The 19,880-nt window shown below is 45.6% G+C and overlaps 2 protein-coding genes across 2 annotated transcripts; one reads left to right on the top strand and one right to left on the bottom strand.

The window, feature by feature from the left end:
- Nucleotides 1–16,722: 16,722 nt before the first annotated feature.
- On the top strand, nt 16,723–17,742 carry CCR75_006734 (uncharacterized protein; the record flags this gene model as incomplete). Its single annotated transcript, XM_067964802.1, has 1 exon — nt 16,723–17,742. One exon carries the CDS (start codon nt 16,723–16,725, stop codon nt 17,740–17,742), a length of 1,020 nt encoding a protein of 339 aa, XP_067817742.1.
- A 63-nt stretch (nt 17,743–17,805) lies between these two features.
- CCR75_006735 (uncharacterized protein) lies at nt 17,806–19,107 on the bottom strand. The gene is made up of 4 exons (XM_067964803.1): nt 18,842–19,107; nt 18,587–18,771; nt 18,437–18,525; nt 17,806–18,378 (listed from the first exon to the last, which is right to left on the bottom strand). Exons 1-4 carry the CDS (start codon nt 19,031–19,033, stop codon nt 18,290–18,292), a joined length of 555 nt encoding a protein of 184 aa, XP_067817741.1. The 5' UTR covers nt 19,034–19,107; the 3' UTR covers nt 17,806–18,289.
- Between the last annotated feature and the right edge of the window lie 773 nt (nt 19,108–19,880).

Below are 19,880 nucleotides of genomic sequence, written 5' to 3'. Positions count from 1 at the left end.
TATCGTGCGTAAGACATCCGCCACGACCCGATTGGCACGTTCTTTTTGGTCATCGGTCTGACGGTGATCTGCGGTCGACATGTGGAGCTTGCTACCTAGCAGCTCGAACGCATGTCGTCAAAAACCAGACGTAAAACGTGGATCCCGGTCCGATACTATGGACTCGGGCATCCCGTGTAGTCGGTAAACATGATCCAGGAACAAGAGAGCTGCCTCCTTGCCTGTGATCGATGTCTTACATGGGGCTAAATTCACTATTTAGGTCAGTCTGTCTACAAAGACGACTAGCCCTGTCCGACCCTTATGATCGGGCGGCATGCCAAACATGAAGTCCAGGCTTAGTGACTTTCAACAGTTGGTTTGAATCGGTAGCGGCTTTAGTGGCGCACTGCTGGACGGTGCAGGCTTAATGCGCTGACACTGTTCGCAATAGCGAATGTAGTTGGCCACCCATCTATATAGGTGTGGCCACCAAAATTCCTCTGACACTCGTAAGAATGTCTTTTCACGGCCCAGATACCCATTAGATGGTGCATCATGGAGCTCCTGAAGGATCATCAGCTTGAAATCTGTGTCATGAGGCACATAGATTATCAAGGGATATCAAGGTGACAGCTGATGCCATAACAGGCAATCGCTGTGACTAAAGCGAATTAACTTAGCTTTCAGGTGCGACGGAAGGGTAACCTTTCGTTCACCAAAGTGCCGACAGCAGGCGACAATGGTCGTCCTGACTGTAGCTCTCTCTTATGTCAGAGACTAATGAGCTTGTCAGGTGGTATGCCTTCATGGCTGCCAGCGTTAACGGCTGAAATTGTGCTTCAGCACTTCCTCTAGTGGGGACCCTTTAGAGATTACGCCTCTTTAGGTGCATTTACTGCGTATTTGATGCAGCAGGGGCATGAGTCTTCGCACGTGAAGCAAAGTTACCCTGCCTACGGCACAACATATGTGTACACCGATCACGTACCGTATCCAGTTTCTACGCTTTGTACGTTCTGTACAAAAGTATCCTAAGCTTTAAACAAGAGATGCACATCCTTGGCACGCTTGCCAGTGTATTATCGATGACGAAAAAAAGCATCGATGGAGAATTCGCATTCATACTCACCAGGCTTTCGAAGCTTGGATGAGTTGAGCAGAGGAATTTTGTATCGTTCGTTGGTTATTCCAGATCAATAAAGTTGCCCTTCCTTAAAGGCGATGCGCACGATTTAGTCACCATGCACAAAATTTGGAATTAAAATACAAACAAGTAGTCCCTTATAGGGAGACGCAATAGTACTTTTTGTCACTCTGCATCAGTGGCTATAGTGACTGTTGGTTTAGGGGTGGGATGTAACGGGGTGTCTCGAACAGATTTATATTCACGTATGAGAGGAACAATGAAGGAGATCATAATTAGGATCTTTCGATAATTTACTTTACAATATTGACACATATGGTAATATTGCAGCAGGATTGCGACAGTTTTGGTCATTGTTTGATTGAGTCTTCAGATCAATCCCGCCAATGGCTGCTGGAGGCGCGAATGGGTGGTGTAACGGGGCACTGCGACTTGTACTGTTTCAGTACAAGTCCACTTCACACTGCTTCAGATGTGAGTGGTGCCTCTCGTTAGGTGACGTACACTGTACGTATAGAGGAAGACTTCTCTTAAGGCAAGTTAGCTTAAGAGTGTAAAATGAAAACTGTATTAATATAGTTAAGTGTCTTGTTAATCTATCTTTGTAAATGTTGACTTAACTATAAACTAATACTAAACATGTAAATGAATTCTTATCTATCTTATCTCGTAACTCTCTTTGATTACTTCTACAGCTGATTAGTCTGCGGAATAAATAGACATAATGGTCTATACCTATTTATGGATAAGAATTCAGGAAATTACTATATAAAGTAATTTCCTCCAAATATTATCTACCTTTTAGATAATATTAATTAACAACCTTTTAGTGTTAATTTCATGTAACGATACACCCCGTTACATCACCCCTCCCTTAAACGTCAATCACTCCGAATGTCATTAGGTGGAGTGGTCGGTAAATGACCACTTAATTTTAAAATGTTTTTGATTGGTCAGATCCATCATTTTGAATTCCATCGCATGAAGGAACAATTCATGCGGGGTGAAGATAGTGCTGAACCTTCGGCTGCGGTTCGTGCAGCCGCGGGTGACGCATTGTTATCTCTTGCGGTAGACGTTCCGTCTACCGTAGTGTCTTCCACTCGCACAACACTTGGTGTTGCGAGTGCACGTGGTGATTCACCACGTGAGTACGACCCCTCTTTAGAGGTCGATTATGAGTGCGAGTCGGACGAAATGGCCGACTCGGGGAGGATGGAACAGTCGCCTGATACCCGTCAGGCGGCTGATTATGAGCCTTCGAATGAGAGGGCTCATTCTAATAGACGAGTAAAGAGTCTATTTGGATCCGACGGTGAGGATGATCCCTCATCGCCCGTACCATCTCTCATACGGTCACCTGCACGTATCTCTGTGCAAGGTGACGACGATGCGTAACCCATCGTAAGAAAAGTTTTTGTGGTACCCCTGCTTCAGTGGGTACTACTCAAGGGAGTGAACCAATAAAATGTCTCATCTGATCCATCGGATGAGTCTCGTCATACTGACAGACAAGGCCCTCAACGTCAACAACCAGCTGGGAACAATGCTCCCATGTGTCATGCGAAGGTGGATAACCACTCCAGCGAACCAGACGACTCGTTCGCTGCCCCTTCAAATCACGGGGTTTAGAATACGTTCCACTAAAAAACAGTGACAACCGTGGTAATTCACCAGTGGTTGTGGTGGCGGATTAAAAGTTAGATCCGAACCGTGCGTCGGATCTAGAGTCGAAGATCGACAAACACGACCGCTAGCCTTATTTATTGGGAGGAGGGTTTGAACACGAGCACGGTAAGCGTCAACCATTGGAGTAGACGGTGCAGGTTCACCATATCGAACGGTTGAAAACCGTTCAAAGAGTGCGTTCTCAATGACGGAGTACGAACGGACTTATCACGCTCTTCGCGATGAACCGTCGCTAGATTATCACGGTTCCGAGGACCTTCGGACCCGATATGAAAATCTCCAGATTCAGCATAAGAATGTGGTTCGTGACCACGAGAATCTTGCATGAATTCTTAAAAGAGATGGTCGGATCTGTCCTCGTAAGTAACCGCGTACTAATGGTACGGGCGGAGCCCACAAACGTAAAACGTAGGATGTATTCGCATCCTACGTGGCAATTCTATTGTGTACGCAATGCCTCTGCGATGCAGTACACAGAAAGGCCCAATGAACTTGGGTAGTAGTTTACTGCCACTCACATTAGTGACCAAACGCTTAGGTAAATTTACCGTAGAGAGTAGCACTAGATCATTAATTTTAAATGAAAGAGCGTTTGCTCTTCCATGTTTGTCTGCGTTCCGTTTCTGACGGTCCACTGCGTTAGCAATGAAATCCTGTATGAAACGGATTACTGATTCTCGAGCCAGCAGGAATCTCTCTGCTGACTAATTTGTTTTGACTTTTTCAGTGCGCTTTGTGCGCACTGCCATGAGATTTATCTCATCTTCGATGTCGAAGCAATCGACATCGACCTCATTCGCGTCGTTGTTAACTTCGACGCATGATGAGCATGCGCCAGAAATGGTTTTGCTCGTGCGAGCCCCCCCCCCTTAAACAAGAGGATCCCTCTAATTGGATGGAAATGAGAGGATGGCGTAAGTCATTCACGAAGATGAGTGTTTGCGTTGTTGACGCATGCACCTAATTATTGATGGCGAATTCGACCATCAACTAAAACTCGCATTAATTCGGATACGATTGGACGTAATCTCGAAGTATCTCTTCAAACACGCGATTTACCGTTCTGATTGACCATCCGTTTCTGGGCGATCGGGTATTGACATAGTCAGCCGTGTTCCGATCTCTCGGAACACGGATTGACAGAACTCCATTGTGAATCGATGATCTCAATCCGATACCAATTCACGGGGTAAACCGTGGAGTTTGAAAACCATGTCGATAAGACACGGGCACAACCCGGAGCCGTAATCGACTCCGGTACTGCAGCAAGATGTACCATCTTGCTGAATCTGTCTACAAAAACAAGGATTCCATTGTTTTTGTGATCGTCTTCGGGAAATCCGAAAATGAATTCGATAAATACCGACTGCCAACACTCTGTCGGGAGTGGTAGAGGTTAAAGACGCGCACGGGTAGAAGGTCTGGCGTCACCAGGCGTCACCCGTTGAACCTCGCAAGCACGAACTGATACTGGCGGGGCCAGTAAAAGTCGCGACTTATTGTGAGATAAGTCTTGTCACGTCCACAATGTTCACTTGTTGTTGCATCGTGACCAACTCATACACGATGCGCAAGTGCAAATCATTGTGAGTTGGGACGAAGGCCCGTGGAGTGTCGCCGGTAACGGCTGTGAAATGCAATAAATTATTGCGTGTCGTGTATCAATCGGATGACGATCGTAATGCAATAAATTATTGCGTGTCGTGTATCAATCGGATGACGATCGATACAAAGCCGGTAAATCTTTAAAAGATTTATCGGATGGATTCATTAAATGATCCATCAAACATAGAAGGTCCTTATCTTCTTTATAGGTTTTCTTTATGTCATCAACTAAGGTTGATGACGGAGCACTAGTAGTGAGTGTTGCAACAGTAAGATCACTTTCACTGTTGGGGTGCACAGCTGACTCGAAATCGGGTCGGCGTGATAACGCATCAGCGACGACATTAAGCCGTCCTGGTTTATATTCGACGTAGAAGTTATACTTCGCGAAGAAGGACAGCCACCTCGCCATTCTTTGCGAGAGGTGTGGACTGTTTACGGCCGTGCGTAATGACGCAAGGTCCGTATATACGATGAACGATCTATCTCCGAGGAGATAGACCCTAAATTTAGATAATGCATATTTCATGGCAAAGAACTCCTTGTCATGCACTGGGTAATTGCGTTCAGCTGGTTGTAGCTGACGCGATTGGTAACTGACGACGCGCTCCGCGCCGTCTGTGTCGTATTGCATTATCGCGCAGCCGATTGCGAAATTGCTGGCGTCACAGACCACATGGAATGGTCTGTCTTGATCTGGAATCGCCATATGGGCGAATGCATCAAGCTTTGCTTGATACCTTGAAAGGAGCGCTGACAACCAGCGTTCCATATCCATTTCTTGTATTTTTTTCGAGACGAGAGAGATGAATTGTCATCTCGGCATAATTGCGTGAGTACTTGTGCAAGTACGCCGCTAAACCAAGGAACTTTCTAAGTTCCATGACATCGACTGGAACTGGCCAGTCGGTGATCACCTTTATCATTTCGGGATCAGGGCGCAAGCCGTGTTTGCCTACAATGCACCCAAGAAGTGGTATTTCGATTGCAGCGAATTTCACTTCTTGAAATTTGCTTACAACTTATGCTTTTGCAAAAGTTTAAGAACCTGACTAACGTGAGTTTTATGAACTTCTACGTCCGTCTTTCCATCCATGGACCGGCTATGGACGAATACATCGTCATAACAATCCGGTACAAATTCTCGCACCAGTCACAAAAGAATCGTTACGCATCCGTTATATGTTGCAGGGGCGTTACTAAGCCCCTGCGGCATTACTAGTCATTCCCTGAGCATCCCATTGGGAGTGCTCACTGCTGTGTACGGAATGTCCCGTTCACGCATATGGATTTGATAGAACCCATCCATCAGATCCATAGACGAAAAGATCGTACTCTTAGTATAATGCTGCAACGGTACCGGCTCAACGCCGATACCTATTCAGTTTGTTGAGTGAGTGCACTATCCGCCACCCTCCTGTGGCCTTTTGCACACAAAAGGTCGGAGAGCTATGTGGGGAGGTTGAATCCCTTACATGGCCCGCTTTAATTCGATCGGTTAAGAATTTATCGATCACAAGTACATGTTCACGAGGCAGTGGCTACTGCTTCATGACACAGTACTTTGAGCTTGGTTTGAGCTCGATGTCATGTCGAGTGCCTCTATCCTTAGGCAACTAGCATGAAAATGTTTCAGGGAATACATCCCAAAACTCAATCGAATTCTTGTATTAAGGGTTTGTATTAAGTGACCAGTTTTACGTTTTCCCAAAATATACAACTGGTCACTTAAGACAAACGCTTTATACAACCGCTGACCGAATATCGATAACGTCTTCGTCCTCTGCGACGAGTACGCAGATCTCTCAAGAACTGATCAGGTGTCTCCGAAATTGACTTCGGAGGCGTATACAGATCAAGAGTATAAGCGCCTGCTCTTGATCCGTAAGTAACCAAGACATCAAATGTCTCGATTTTTCATGGGACCCCTTTTTCACAGCCTGCCGAGAGATTTATCCCTCGTGATGCTGAAGTCTAGTCACTTCAGTATTAACTATTGTGAGGAGATTTCTCCTCAAGTACGTGGGGACTTATTCCCTCAACGACTTTTGACTGTGGTTGCGCTATCACAGTCGGGTCCTCTATGGTCGACTCTCTACTCGACCTAGGATCGTCATGATGTCCTTTTTGGGCAATCGATATCTTCCTTGAATGTCGCCTGCTAGGTGTACATTCATGTCTCGATCCACTCGACAAATTCGAGTGGTTGACCTTCGGCGCTGCCTGTGCATTCGCACAGCCACCGGCAAATGACTCCACAGGGTGATTAATAATCACACTGTGATCTTGTGCAGTCGTACTAACGACCGTACCACAAGTGAGGCCATCGCACTCAGTCGTAGTACATCCACACGCTTGAGGACGCTCCAAGACGTTCATCAGATGGTCATCTGTTGAACAAGTGACAGGCATCTTACGGATCGATGCTGCCAGCTGATCCTTGGCTCGTATTTTCTGAGCCAAGGTAAACAAAGAATGACATCAAATTTGTCATTCAAATCCAGTACGATAAAATCATCATCGTACTGTTAATCTTTTAACGTGTGGTGAAATCTCACTACGCGTTTCATTACTGTTATCGATACGCTTGTCGCTAGACGCACCGTCATCCTCGTTGGGGGGATGTCGCGCGCCTACGACCTCAAGCGTCTGGCGACGAATAAAGTTATTCGTCTTTCCATTGCACCCGTTAACGTTTATACGTCTGATGACACGCTCGCAGTCCAATAGGGCTCCAAGTGGCAGAGTTTGTGTCACTTTTAACTTTAAGGTGATGAGGGATACCTCATCGCCAGGCGCAGAGACCCAAAATGACTGTGTGTCTGGAGCAACTTTTGTCAAAAGATTTGCAAATTCTCTTGAGGTTGCTATATCAGTAGGACGTTGCGCCCCTACTGACCCCGACCGTTTTTTTTGCGGTCCGCTTCGCTTTTGCGATTTCTCAACAACGTCGGACCCGCGACCGTTGCTCTTTTTGGCATTCGGTCCATAATTACGTTCAGTACCTCTCGGTACTGGGCGTGGAGCACTACACTCATGAGCGTAATGTCCTAACTTTGACAGCAATTGCATTTCTGCAATCGCTAATTGTTCGATAAGCGAGGTTAATCGCTTTTGACAAAAGAGAGGTCCATAGGTTCTGGACCTCCAAGCTTGTTTCGTCTTGAAGGACGATATGATGACAAACCAGCTTGAGCCTGTCACAAGCTTAAGTCCTCCTATTCCGCAACTGGTAATGCTTCTTCAAGCGTATCTAGTACCAAGCGGAACAGGTGGGTCTTTACGGGACCATCCGCAAGACCTTGCATGAACACCGTAATACACGTGTGTTCATGAATGTTTGCGATACAAATCGCTAAGAGTCGTATGTGCTGGGCATATGCGTGAACATCACGCTTGCCTTGCTTGAGTTTCAGAAGCTCTGATCGAGCTCTGAACTCAGCCTTAGGAAGTTCAAACATCTGTTTGAGCCGGGCTTTAAAAGCTAGCGACCTAAAGACATATGGGTCGCGCAACTTGTGGCCCAATGCCCAAGTTTTGGCACGACCTGCCAAGTTTGATTGAGCAAATGCGATTTGCAGTTGCTCGTCGACGATGTGACGAGCACTTATGGCATCGTCCAACTCGACAAACCATCTTTAGAGGGAGCCTTCTTCGACTCCCCTATACTTAGAGATGTCAATCTTTAAGGTTTCGGGACGACGCGTGTGCGTCATCTTAGGTATAGGGGTCTATACCTGTTGTACCCTCAACAGTTCTGCCTGTTGAGGGCCTTGCGAATTCAGCAAAGCTACCTTTTCCTTCATCTCGTCAAGTTTATGTTGTATGAACTTGGCGATGACTGAATAGGGGCATCTCTGTCCAAATTTGACAGCATTGCCAAGATTGCATCATTTCCTACGGTCGAACTCATTCGTTTGACCGCACTCCTTTCTATGTCACTTAGAAAGGAGTAGCTATCACGCGAAACGTGATGCATATTTCCATTATCATCTGACATGTCCATGTTAAATGATTGAACTGGGATCCTTGGACGGACTACAAAGTGCTACCAGGTGTACGGGGCAATACTGACTTGTACTGCTTCAGTACAAGCCCAATTCGCATTGCTTCAGTACAAGTCCACTTCGCACTGCCTCAGTGCGAGTGGTGCCTCACGTCACTTCACGTATACTAGTACGTGCAGTGGTAGACTTTATTTAAAACACTTGCTTTAAAGAGGGTTGATTAAAAACTGTATTAATATATATAAGTTCTTCTTGTCTATCTTCTTAATACTTACTTAATTATAAACTAATACAAAACATGTACTAAAAGTCTTATCTGTCTTTCTCTTTGTGCGCGTCTAGCGCTGGCCGGACCGCGGAGAAGTAGATGTAATGGTCTATATCTATTAATGGATAAGCTTTTAGAATATTACTATATAAAGTAATATTCTCCAAATATTATCTACCTTTTAGATAATATATTAATTAACAACCTTTAAGTGTTAATTTCATGTAACGACACACCCCGTTACATAAACCATGTACTCCACTTCGCTTAGCGAAAACACTTGATGTCTGTAACCCAACTCCAAGGTCCACTTTCACGTTTCATCGTGTGGCCTGCCTCATCGATCCAAGTTAGCCTGCATACAAATTAAGAGGTGGTATTACTTGGCCCTCAGAATGGTATTGCCCTGGCCCCTGACGCTATTTATCCATCGAGTCTAAAAGAGAAGAAATCTTAGCCAGCCCTGCGGCAATGTCGCTGCCTGGTAAGGATTCCACTTGGCACACCCCTTTCGCGAGCGCCCAAGTACTCTTTCTCAGTCGTGCCCTTTCGCGAGTAGCCACCTGCGCTTCTTTCTTATACGCATTTTCCCTGCGTAATCGTTTGTTGCGCCCCTAAATACTTCATCACCCGCCAGTGGGCTCATAAAGTATTTAAACGGAGCTAGGGAAGGTCTCCAAAGAAGCGTTTCAAAGAGGAAATGTATCACCAACACTTTCTTATAGTTCGTTGGGTGAGATCGCTTAGGCGCCCACCAACAACCTCACTGCACATGAGAGAAGACGGTCAAACCGCTTCCTCGCTGTGCTAGGGTGTGCTTAAGAAGAGCGTAGCCGCATTAAGACGTGCCCGCCTACATACTGATTATGTAGGCGGGCTCGCCTATTGCGGCCATGCTCTACTTAAGCCCTGTGGCATACCGACAACCACCCTGATTTGCAGCTGCTCTTTGTAACGGGGCACCCTTCACTAGTACTGATCAGTACTAGTAAAGCTTACACTGATTACAGTGTAGGTTTGATGCCTCGAAACTTCACGTACACAAGGGTAAAGAGGAAGTTATCCAGTAGCTGAGGGGCTTTAGCCACCAAAGGTAATTCAAAGGATTAGAATTAGAGAAAAGTAAAACTGTACTAACATATTTAGTTTCCTACGTAGCGATCTTTTATCTACTACTGAACTTATTATATTAAACTCTAATAAATTTAGGCGCCTCCTTGCGCGCCGCACGATCGTGTCTTACAACGATTGGCGGGGTTGATTAAGACTTAAATCAACCAATCAATAGAGCTAATGTCTTGTTGGCATCAATATCACTGAATTCGGCAACTATTTGAGTCAAAATTACTAAAGATAATTGTTTTGTTCTTCTTTATTTATTTCATCTCATAGCAACTAATATTTATTATTCCTCTTACAGGAATTAATACTTATGCAACTGAACACTCCGTTACATCACCTCTCCCCCTAACCAACTGTCACTATAGTGACTGAATAGGGTGATAGAAAATACTGTCATGTCTTTTCCTGTAATTTTGCATTATTGGTTTGTGTCAAAATACCGTTTTAATTTTCATTAATTGATTTTGATCAAGATGGCAACGAATAAGTCTGTGCGAGTGGGCCGTGAGGCCGCAAACGGATCAGTGCAGCTCTTGGTGATGCACGATGTTTCTGCAGACGCTAGCGCGTCTGCTGCGGGAAAAACGTCACCTCCTAGTCCGAGTGAGGTGACTGAAATATGTCATCTGTTGATGACATTTCTGGTGACGGTGACAAGTCACCTACATCGTTTAACTCAGTATCTACTGTAAAGGCCGCTGGATCACCCAAGGGTGAGTCCGTTAAATCTTTGGCATCGAACGTTACAAGCAGAGAGGTAATGACGAGGTCGTTCGATTCATCGGATCTATTTTGTGAGGAGTTCATCATCAGATGACTCCGTGGGCGATGACCACTGTGGTGGCGTTAGTATGCGTCACCAGGAACTAAGTGGTCGCGAAGGGAAAAGTGCTGCTGGTAGTGCTAGTTTGCATCACTAGGGAAGGAGTGATTTTAGGGATCGCTCCCAGGGCCAAGTTAACGTTCACTCTAAATGATCCAAGAGGAGTGGGGCAGCAATACGTTGCGGTTCGCTCCTGAAAAAAGGCCTTGGTTGCTCTCCAAGTTTAGTCTAATTCATTGGGCTGTTATGACCAGCGACCGATATCATGTTCCGCTAATCGACTCATTCATGCTTCACAAGCTTGGTGAGGTTGAGACGGAATTCTTCATCGATGCCACTTTCTGGTGTTAGAGGTGACAGTCGGTAATGTTTCTCATGACCATTTGAGAAATTGTGCGCAGATTGCGACTGATCATCTGGTGAACGAAAGGACACATCAGTCCTTCAAAATGAGCTGGTGAGATCTCGTCAGAAGATCTGTTCCTTGGAGGAAAGAGTGGATCGCCTGGTTGAAGAGAAGCAGACTCTGTTCCGAGCCAATAAGTCTTTGGCTTTGAACCCTTAGGTTTTGGTGGATGCCCTTGACCGTACCAGTGTAAGCTGGAATCGGAAGAAGCCTTGTACTGATGGTACGGGTGGAGACGCCCAGCATAAAACGTAGGATGCGTAGCAGCTCGATCGTGTATGCGTTGCCTTAGCTATATAGTACACGAAACGGGCCGATATATCTGAGCAGCATTTTATTACTGCCTACATTCATCACTACGTGTTTTAGTAGGTTTACCGTAGAAAGTAGGACTAGGTCATTGACATTAAATAAAGTATGTTTGCTCTTACATTTTTGTCAGAGTTCCGTTTGTGTTTGTCCACCGCATCAGCGATAAAATCCTGTACGTAACGGACCCCTGCTTTTCTAACGAACAGTAAATCGCCTACTGACTCGGTTTTATTTTTGTTTTCGGCTCGCACTGTGGAGATATCAATCTCCTCATTATTGAGAGTATTATCGCTCTCATTAATAATTTTGTTTTTGATGCTGAGTCTTTCAGTATCGTTGTCAAGGTCAGTAATAGCGTATTGTTATTGCTGATTTTGTCCACTTCAATATTAATTAAACCAACAATGGTATCCATCGCATTGACCTTAGTGCTGTTGCGTTATGAGCAAGAGCTTGAGGTTTCTTTGCTCGAGCAAGTACCTCCCCCCTTGGATAAGGTCACTCTCAAATAAGGCTGGTATACGTGGGTGGCGTAAGCCATTCACAAAAAATGGTGTATGCTTTGTGGAAGCATGCACTAAATTGTTGATGGCGAATTCTACCATCGGCAAGAATCCCTCCAACTCTTAAAAGAGGGGACGTTTCCGCGAAGTATCTCTTCAAGAATACGGTTTGCCGGCTACACCCGACCATCTGTTTCAGCATGATCAGAACTTGACATTTTTAGTTGTGTTCCAAGTGATTTGAACACAATTTGCCAAAATTCCGCCGTGAATCTAGGGTCTCGATCTGAGACCAGCTTGCGGAGTAAGCCATGGAGTCGAAATATCGTGTCGACAAAGACACGAGCACAGCCTCTGACTCAGATCGACTCAGGTACCACAGCAAGATGTACCATTTTGCTGAAACCATCAACAAAATCAAGAATACCATTATTCTTTTGCTCGTCTTCAAGAAATCCGAAGACGAAGTCCATGGATACAGACTGCCAACACTCTGCCGGACCAGGCAGATGCTGTAACGAAGCACTGATGAAGCGCTAAACTTCACCCGTTGATAAACATTGCAAGCACGTATGTACTTGCGGACAGAATCATAGTGGCGTGGCGCGACTTACCGTGAAATAGGTCTTCTCACGTCCACGATGACCCCTTATTGGTGCATCATGGTACTCGTACATGATGCGTAAACGCGAATCATTGTGGTGGGGATGACGACACGAGGTGTGTAACCAGCAATGGCTGTGTAATACAGTAACCCGTTTCGTGTTGTGAATCGATCTGTTGAGGATCTATGCAATTTCGACAATTCTTTTAAGGATTGTTGGGATGGATTTCTAAGGTAATCCATCAACCCTTTAAGAGCTATATCTTCTTGATAAGCTCTTCTAAGGTCGTCGACGACTGAACACTTTATGTTGCAACATGGCCTTATGCTCACTTTTGATTCGCGCAGCCGGCTCAAAATGGGGCCGGCGCGAAAGGGCATCAGTGACGACATTAATTCGTCCAGATTTATATTCCACGGAGAAGTTGTACCCGGCGAAGAAAGACAGCCATCGCACTATTTTTTGTGGGAGGTGTGGACTGTTTACGGCCGTCTGTAAAGACGCATGGTTTGTATATACAATGAAGGGTCTATCTTTAAAGAGATTGACCCTAAGCTTAGCCAATGCATATTTCATGGCAAGTCGTTCTTGCCATGCACAGGGTAGTTGCGTTCAGCTGGTTGAAGCTGACGCGATTGACGACGCGCTCTGCGCCGTCTGTGTCATAATGCGTTAACGCACAGCCGATTGCAAAATCGCTGGCGTTTACAGACCACATGAAAAGCTTGGTCCTAGTCAGCAATTGCCAAGTTGGCGATTGCATCAAGCGTTGCTCGATACCTTCAAAGGAGCGCTGACAATCAACGTTCCATGACCACTTAACGTTTTTCTTCAACAAAGAAAAAAAGAGATACTGTCATTTCGGCATAATTGCGTAGGTACTTGTGCAGCTGCGCCGCTAAGCCAAAAACTTTCTAAGTCCCTTTACATCGACTGGCACAGGTCAATCGGCGATCTTCTTATTCTTTTTGGATCCGGGCTTACACCGTGTTTACACACGGTGCACCCAAGAAGTGCTATTTCGCTTGCAGCGAATAAACACCTCTTGAGGTTTGCATACAACTCGTGCTGACTCATTAGTGTAAAACCCTTTTGGACGTGGGTACGATGTACTTCAAAATCCGACTTTCCAATCATGGCTCTGCTATGAACGAAGACCTTATCAAAATAGCCCGTGCAAATGCCCGCACCGATCTTAACAGATTGGTTACAAATCTGTTGAATGTCGCAGGGGCACTACTATGTCCCTGTGGCATGACTAGCCACTCCCATAGCATACCGCTTGGGGTGCTTACTGCTGTGAACGGAATATCTTGTTCACGCGTAAGGATCTGATAGAATCCATCCATCAGATCCATTGACTAATAAATAAAAATATAGTACTCTTTGATATACCATCAAAACTACGTCTTTTCGTGGTATCGGCGTTTGAGCCGGTACAGTTGCAGCGTTCAATTTATTGGATGCATGCACATTTCTCCATCCTCCTGTTGTATTTACGCATACAGAAGGTCGAGGAACTATGTGGGAATTTGACTCCCTCACATGGCCCGCTGCTAAGCGTTCGGCAAAGAATTTGTCAAACGCTATTTCTTGTTCGTCGTTCGCTTTTAGGAAATACTATTGCCGAACGAATATCGGCCACGTAGTTGTCATCAGGCCTGCTTGACTTTGCCACTACGCAGATCACGCAAGAGCCGTTTCGGTTCTAGCGTTAGCATTTGAGTTATCTCCAAAGTTAACTTCGGAGGCGATATTAATTCAAGTGAATAAGCGCCTACACTTGATCCATTGTTTATTATGACATCTATTGTCTCAGTTTCGTCATTGGAACTTTTTTCAAAGGGTACCTGGGGACCTTTGACCACAGGTATCCGGGGTTTTATTCCCACAGAACGGTCGAACTTCGACGTTGCCTGTGCTTGTGCACAGCCGTCGGGATCTAACTCCAAGTGTGTTGGGTATTTACACTGAGGTCTTGTGCAGTCATACTAATGACCGACCCACCAGTGAGGATATCGCCCTCACTCGTAGGACGTCTTGGAGCATCCACAAGCGTCTGGACATCCAGACGCTTATGGACGCTCCAAGACGTTCATCAGTTGGCCATCTGATGAACAAGAGACAGGCATTGTCACGGCTTGATGCTGCCAATTTATACATGGCTCGTACTTTCTGAGCCATGGTAAGCCAAGGATGACTTAAATTTGTCTTGCAAATCTTGTACGATGATGATTTTATCGTATTTGTTACCCTTTAACGTGTGTCATTATCGTTAGAGGGATATTGCGCTCAATAAATTTGAGTCTGCAATCTTCTAGCGATTGGCGTCGATTGAAAATATTATTCGACGCCCACAATCGACTTGGGACTTAAGTGGCATTTTATTTGCAACTACTATTTTCAAAGTGATGAGGTTAACCTCATCCCTCGGGCAGCACACAATGTTTGTTTGCGTTCAGCAACTTTCGTAAAAAACCCTGCAATTTCTTTTGACGTTGCTGGATCAGTAGGGCGCTCCGCGCCTACTGACCCCGACGGTTTTTAATGAATCCGATAATGAAAAAAAAAAATGAAACAATAGAGGTCAATGGCTAAAAGGGGTGGATCTTTTGACAATCCGCCTCGCCGTAACGATTTCGTAGCGGCGTCGAATTCGCGTCCTCTGTTGTTCCTAGCGGGAGGTCGATCGTTTCGCTCAGTGGAACTAGGCACTGGGCGTGTGGCACTACAATCATAGGCGTAGTGGCCCGACTTCTGACAACGATTGCATTTTCGCAATCGTTTGTACTCAAGAAAGTGAGGCTTCTCGGTCTCCATATACGAGATGTTCGTAGGTTCTGGACCTCCGTTGTAATGTCGTCTGTTTGGACTAAAAAGCACCGGAATGGGCGAAATCCTATTTCAGGCTGAAGTCCTTCTGTTTCACTACGAAGATCGTTTGATCAAGCGCGACCTTTGTAGTGGAACAGATAGAGCTTGATCAGCTCTAGTTCTAGCCGGAGTTGGTGAGTCCTAATAGGACTGTCTGTAAGACCTTTAACAAAAACAGTTACCTGTGTTTGTTCATCAATTGGATGACCTACGATACAACTTACAAGGTATCGTGTATGTTGGGCATCAGCGTAAAGATCACGCTTGCCCTACTTCAAATCCAGGAGATCGGCTCGAGCCCTAAATTTGGCATGTTGCGGCTCAAAGGTTTGCCTGAGCCAGGTCTTAAAGACCTCATACGACCTAAGAGAAATGAGTCGTGATGCTTGAGCCCGAGGGCCCAAGAGTTGGCACGTCCGGCTAAGTTGGACATGTCAAATTTCACTTTTGTCGCATTATCATTGATGCGGCAAGCTTTTATGGCGTTGTCTAATTCGACGAACCATTTTATAACAGAGTCGCCTTCGTCTACCTTGAACATCGAACATTAAGCTTTCGGGTCGACGCAGAAGCGTCGGCATATTAGCAGCATGGTTACCATGTGTAGGTTAGGTGCCTATAAACTTCACGTACACAAGGGTAGAGAGAAAGTTTTTTTAAGTAGCTAAGGGGCTTCATCTACCAAACGAAACTGAAATAATAAGAATTAGGGAAAAGTAAAGCCGAATTAATATATTTAGTTTCCTACGTTGCGATCTCTTATCTTTCACTGAACTTATTATATTAAAATCTAACTAAGTGTGGCGCCTCCTTGCGCGCCGCACAATCGTGTCTTATAACGATTGGCGGGGTTGATTTAGACTTAAATCAACTAATCAATCGCGCTAATGTCTGATTGGCATCAATATTACCGAATTTGGAAATATTGGAACTTTTAAGTCAAAATTACTGAAGATAATAATTTTATTCTTCTTTATTTATTTCCTCTCATAGGAAATAATACTTATGTAACAGTACACCGTTACACTCCTTGCTCCTGCGAGATGGTATGCTCACCTTTTGTCTTTTCTACCTGCAACACACCAAAATGTTCAAATGAAAGACAATTTTGGAGAACGGCAGTTTCTTGATGGCTTGGGACCTGGCGGTATTTCAGCCTGAAAAACACCATTTTCCAACATACGATATACCAGGAAGAGTGATACTGCTCATTGTTAAGCTTTTTGTGACGTCAATTTACGGTTGATTCTAACGGCTCCCGTCTTCTTTTCAAGGTTTTTCATATCATCAAGGTTTTATCAATCGTCCCATTCTAAAAGATACCCCATAATTCAATTTGCCCGCTCGCGATCACTGCATTGAACTCCGCGCCCGATTCCAGTATGAGTGAAGTACACATCGGAATTAACGGTTTTGGCCGCATTGGACGCCTTGTGTGTCGCGCGGCTATTGAAAACCCCAAGACGAAAGTCGTGGCTATAAATGATCCATTCATGGACCTTGACTACATGGCCTACCTCTTTCAGTACGACTCGACCCATGGCAAGTTTGACGGGACTGTGGAAACGCGAGACGGCAATTTGGTGGTCAATGGTCAAGTCATTCATGTGTATTCTGCGCGAGACCCATCAGAGATTCCATGGGGCAAAGCCGGTGCGACGTACGTGTGCGAATCAACCGGTGTGTTTACCACGACGGAGAAAGCCAAGGCTCATATCGATGGCGGGTGCAAGAAGGTTATTATATCGGCCCCGCCAAAAGATGACACACCCATGTATGTGATGGGGGTGAACCACAAGGATTACGATGGGTCAGTCCCGGTCGTGTCGAATGCTTCTTGTACAACGAACTGCCTTGCGCCCCTTGCCAAGGTGATTAACGACAATTTTGTCATCGTGGAGGGTCTTATGACGACAGTCCACGCAACCACGGCCACGCAGCTTCCGGTGGATGGACCTGCTAAGGGTGGCAAAGATTGGCGAGGTGGTCGTGGCTGCGGCCAGAATATTATTCCATCGTCGACTGGCGCCGCCAAGGCCGTTGGCAAGGTGCTACCTGTGCTGAATGGGAAATTGACGGGCATGGCTTTCCGTGTACCTACTCCGGATGTGTCGGTGGTGGATCTTACGTGCCGCCTGGAGAAGGCTGCGTCAATGGACGCGATCAAGGCTGCTGTGAAGGCTGCTTCGGAAGGCGAACTGGCGGGTATCCTCGGCTATACGGAGGACCAAGTCGTGTCGAACGACTTTTTGCACGACAAGCATTCGAGCACTTTTGATGCTGATGCGTGCATTGCCCTGAATGAACACTTTGTCAAGCTTGTTGCGTGGTATGACAATGAGTGGGGCTACTCGAACCGCCTTGTGGATTTGATGCTGCATATGGCCACCGTTGACAAGTAAACTTGGTTCATGCTAATACCCGAGCTCATATGCTATTGAAAAAAATAAAAGCCCACCATTTAAAAATGTGTCATCAAAAGTGATGAAATAAAATATATTTTATACTCGTCAAAAATTATATATGTTCTGGCCGCATTAAAGTTATCTCGACGCAAGATAGTAATATTAGACGACTGCAGCTATAAGAAGGCAATCCAAAAATTCTAATGAAGCAAGCCCCACGTACACGCATTATCTAAATATAATCTTCAAGCTTATAAGGACAATTCTGCTTTGCAGCATGACACAATACGCTATTAAATGGGTTTTGCTTACTGTGACGAGAATGGACAACGCTTGACTAACTTTTCATATGTCAAAAAGTAGTGCGACTCATATAATTTGCGCAAATGTGCGAAACAAGTCCATTTTTAAGTCATGCATGCTGTTGCGAGCCCAATACAAGCGGTCAGAATCCTCATGCTATGACTACTTCTCTTTGCATTTCTTAAAGCAGAAGCCTCCGGATGATCTTCGCGGGTCACGGCTGCTTAAGTTGCAACTTCATTTACAACATCGTACACCGCGATTCGTCGCTTTCCTCCAGCAGCCCGGAATCGCGCTCGATCTCCTTAATTAGATACGTAAATACCTCATCTACACCAATGCACGTTAAAAAGTTCATCAACTAACCCCAAAAATCACGCCAGCGTACTGATATTTTCATTGTCTTTGGCCGAACATTCTACAAACGGACATTCCCAATTTGCAGCCAGTGTCTGCCCTTCTTCTACTGTCACTTCCCTACAATGAAACAACTCACGCTATAAATTTTTAATTGCGTCCTTTGCATCAAGCCACGTACCTGGCCTTTTCTAGATCTGACATGCTGCCGACTAGCACGCGCGGCGGCTTCGAGCCCAGCATGTTCACCAATTTCTCATTAATGAGCTTGAGCTTTTCAAACGACGTGCGTGAGCCGATAGAATATACGAGCACATAACCATGCACGCCCACAGACGCTGCTTGTGAAAAGTTGGCGTACTCGTCCTGCCGTCAGAACAATACAAACTCCCGTGAACTCCATGTCGACAACACGAGTCATTAATGAAGTTCCCACCATGCCCGCAGTATCCACAATGTCTGTCACAAAGTGGGCGTTGCGCACCCGGATCGTTTTGTGAAAGGTGTTTTCAATGGTCGGGTCATAATTCTCCACGAACCGATTCTCCACAAAGCACGTGGTAAGCGACGACTTTCCCACGCCCGGGTATCCCAGCACTGTCAATTTACGCTGCACCTCGATCGTCATCTTCCTGCTGCTTTAAATAAAGGTTTCTCGCAGTGCCCCGCCAAGGTGAGACACTGGACGTCGGTATTACGATTGCAGAAGTCTTCTTCCTATTTGTTTGGACTTTTTTCTGATCCAATTTAGCAGGATTCCGGAAGAAAATGCATTGTTTTAGTAATTTTCGCTGATTGCACTCCCTTGAAAGACAATCACTCTGACTGTCATTAAATGGAGTGGTCGCTATGTGACCACTTAATTTTTAAAATGATGTTGATTGGTCAGAACCATCATTTAAAATTCCATCGCATGAAGAATCAACTCATGCGGGGTGACGATAGTGCTGCGCCTTCGGCTGCGGTTCGTGCAGCCGCGGGTGACGCACTGTTATATCTTGCGGCAGACGGAACGTCTGCCGTAGTGTCTTCCACTCGCACAACACAAGATGTTGCGAGTGCACGTGGTGATTCACCACGTGAATACGACCCCTCTTTGGAGGTCGACTACGAATGCGAGTCGGATGAAATGGCCGACTCGGGGAGAATGGAACAGTCGCCTGATAGACGTCAGGCGGCTGACTATGAGCCTTCGAATGAGAGGGCTCATTCTGATAGACGAGTAAGCAGTCTATTTGGATCCGACGATGAGGATGATCCCTCATCGCCCGTACGATCTCCCATAAGGTCACCTGCACGTGTTTCTGTGCAAGGTGACGACGATGGCGTAAGTCATCGTAAGAAAAGTTCTTGTGGTACCCCTGCTTCAGTGGGTACCACTCAGGGGAGTGAAGACAGTAAAATGTCTCATCACGCCCCTGAAAAGAAGCCGTGGCTTTTGCCAGAACGGCTAAATCAATAGCTTGTCTGGAGAA

This window comes from Bremia lactucae, linkage group LG11 (genome assembly GCF_004359215.1).
Source record: "Bremia lactucae strain SF5 linkage group LG11, whole genome shotgun sequence".
Taxonomy (NCBI): Eukaryota; Oomycota; class Peronosporomycetes; order Peronosporales; family Peronosporaceae; genus Bremia; species Bremia lactucae.
Note: the sequence above shows the minus strand (reverse complement) of the source record. Positions and strands in the feature narration are given on the sequence as shown.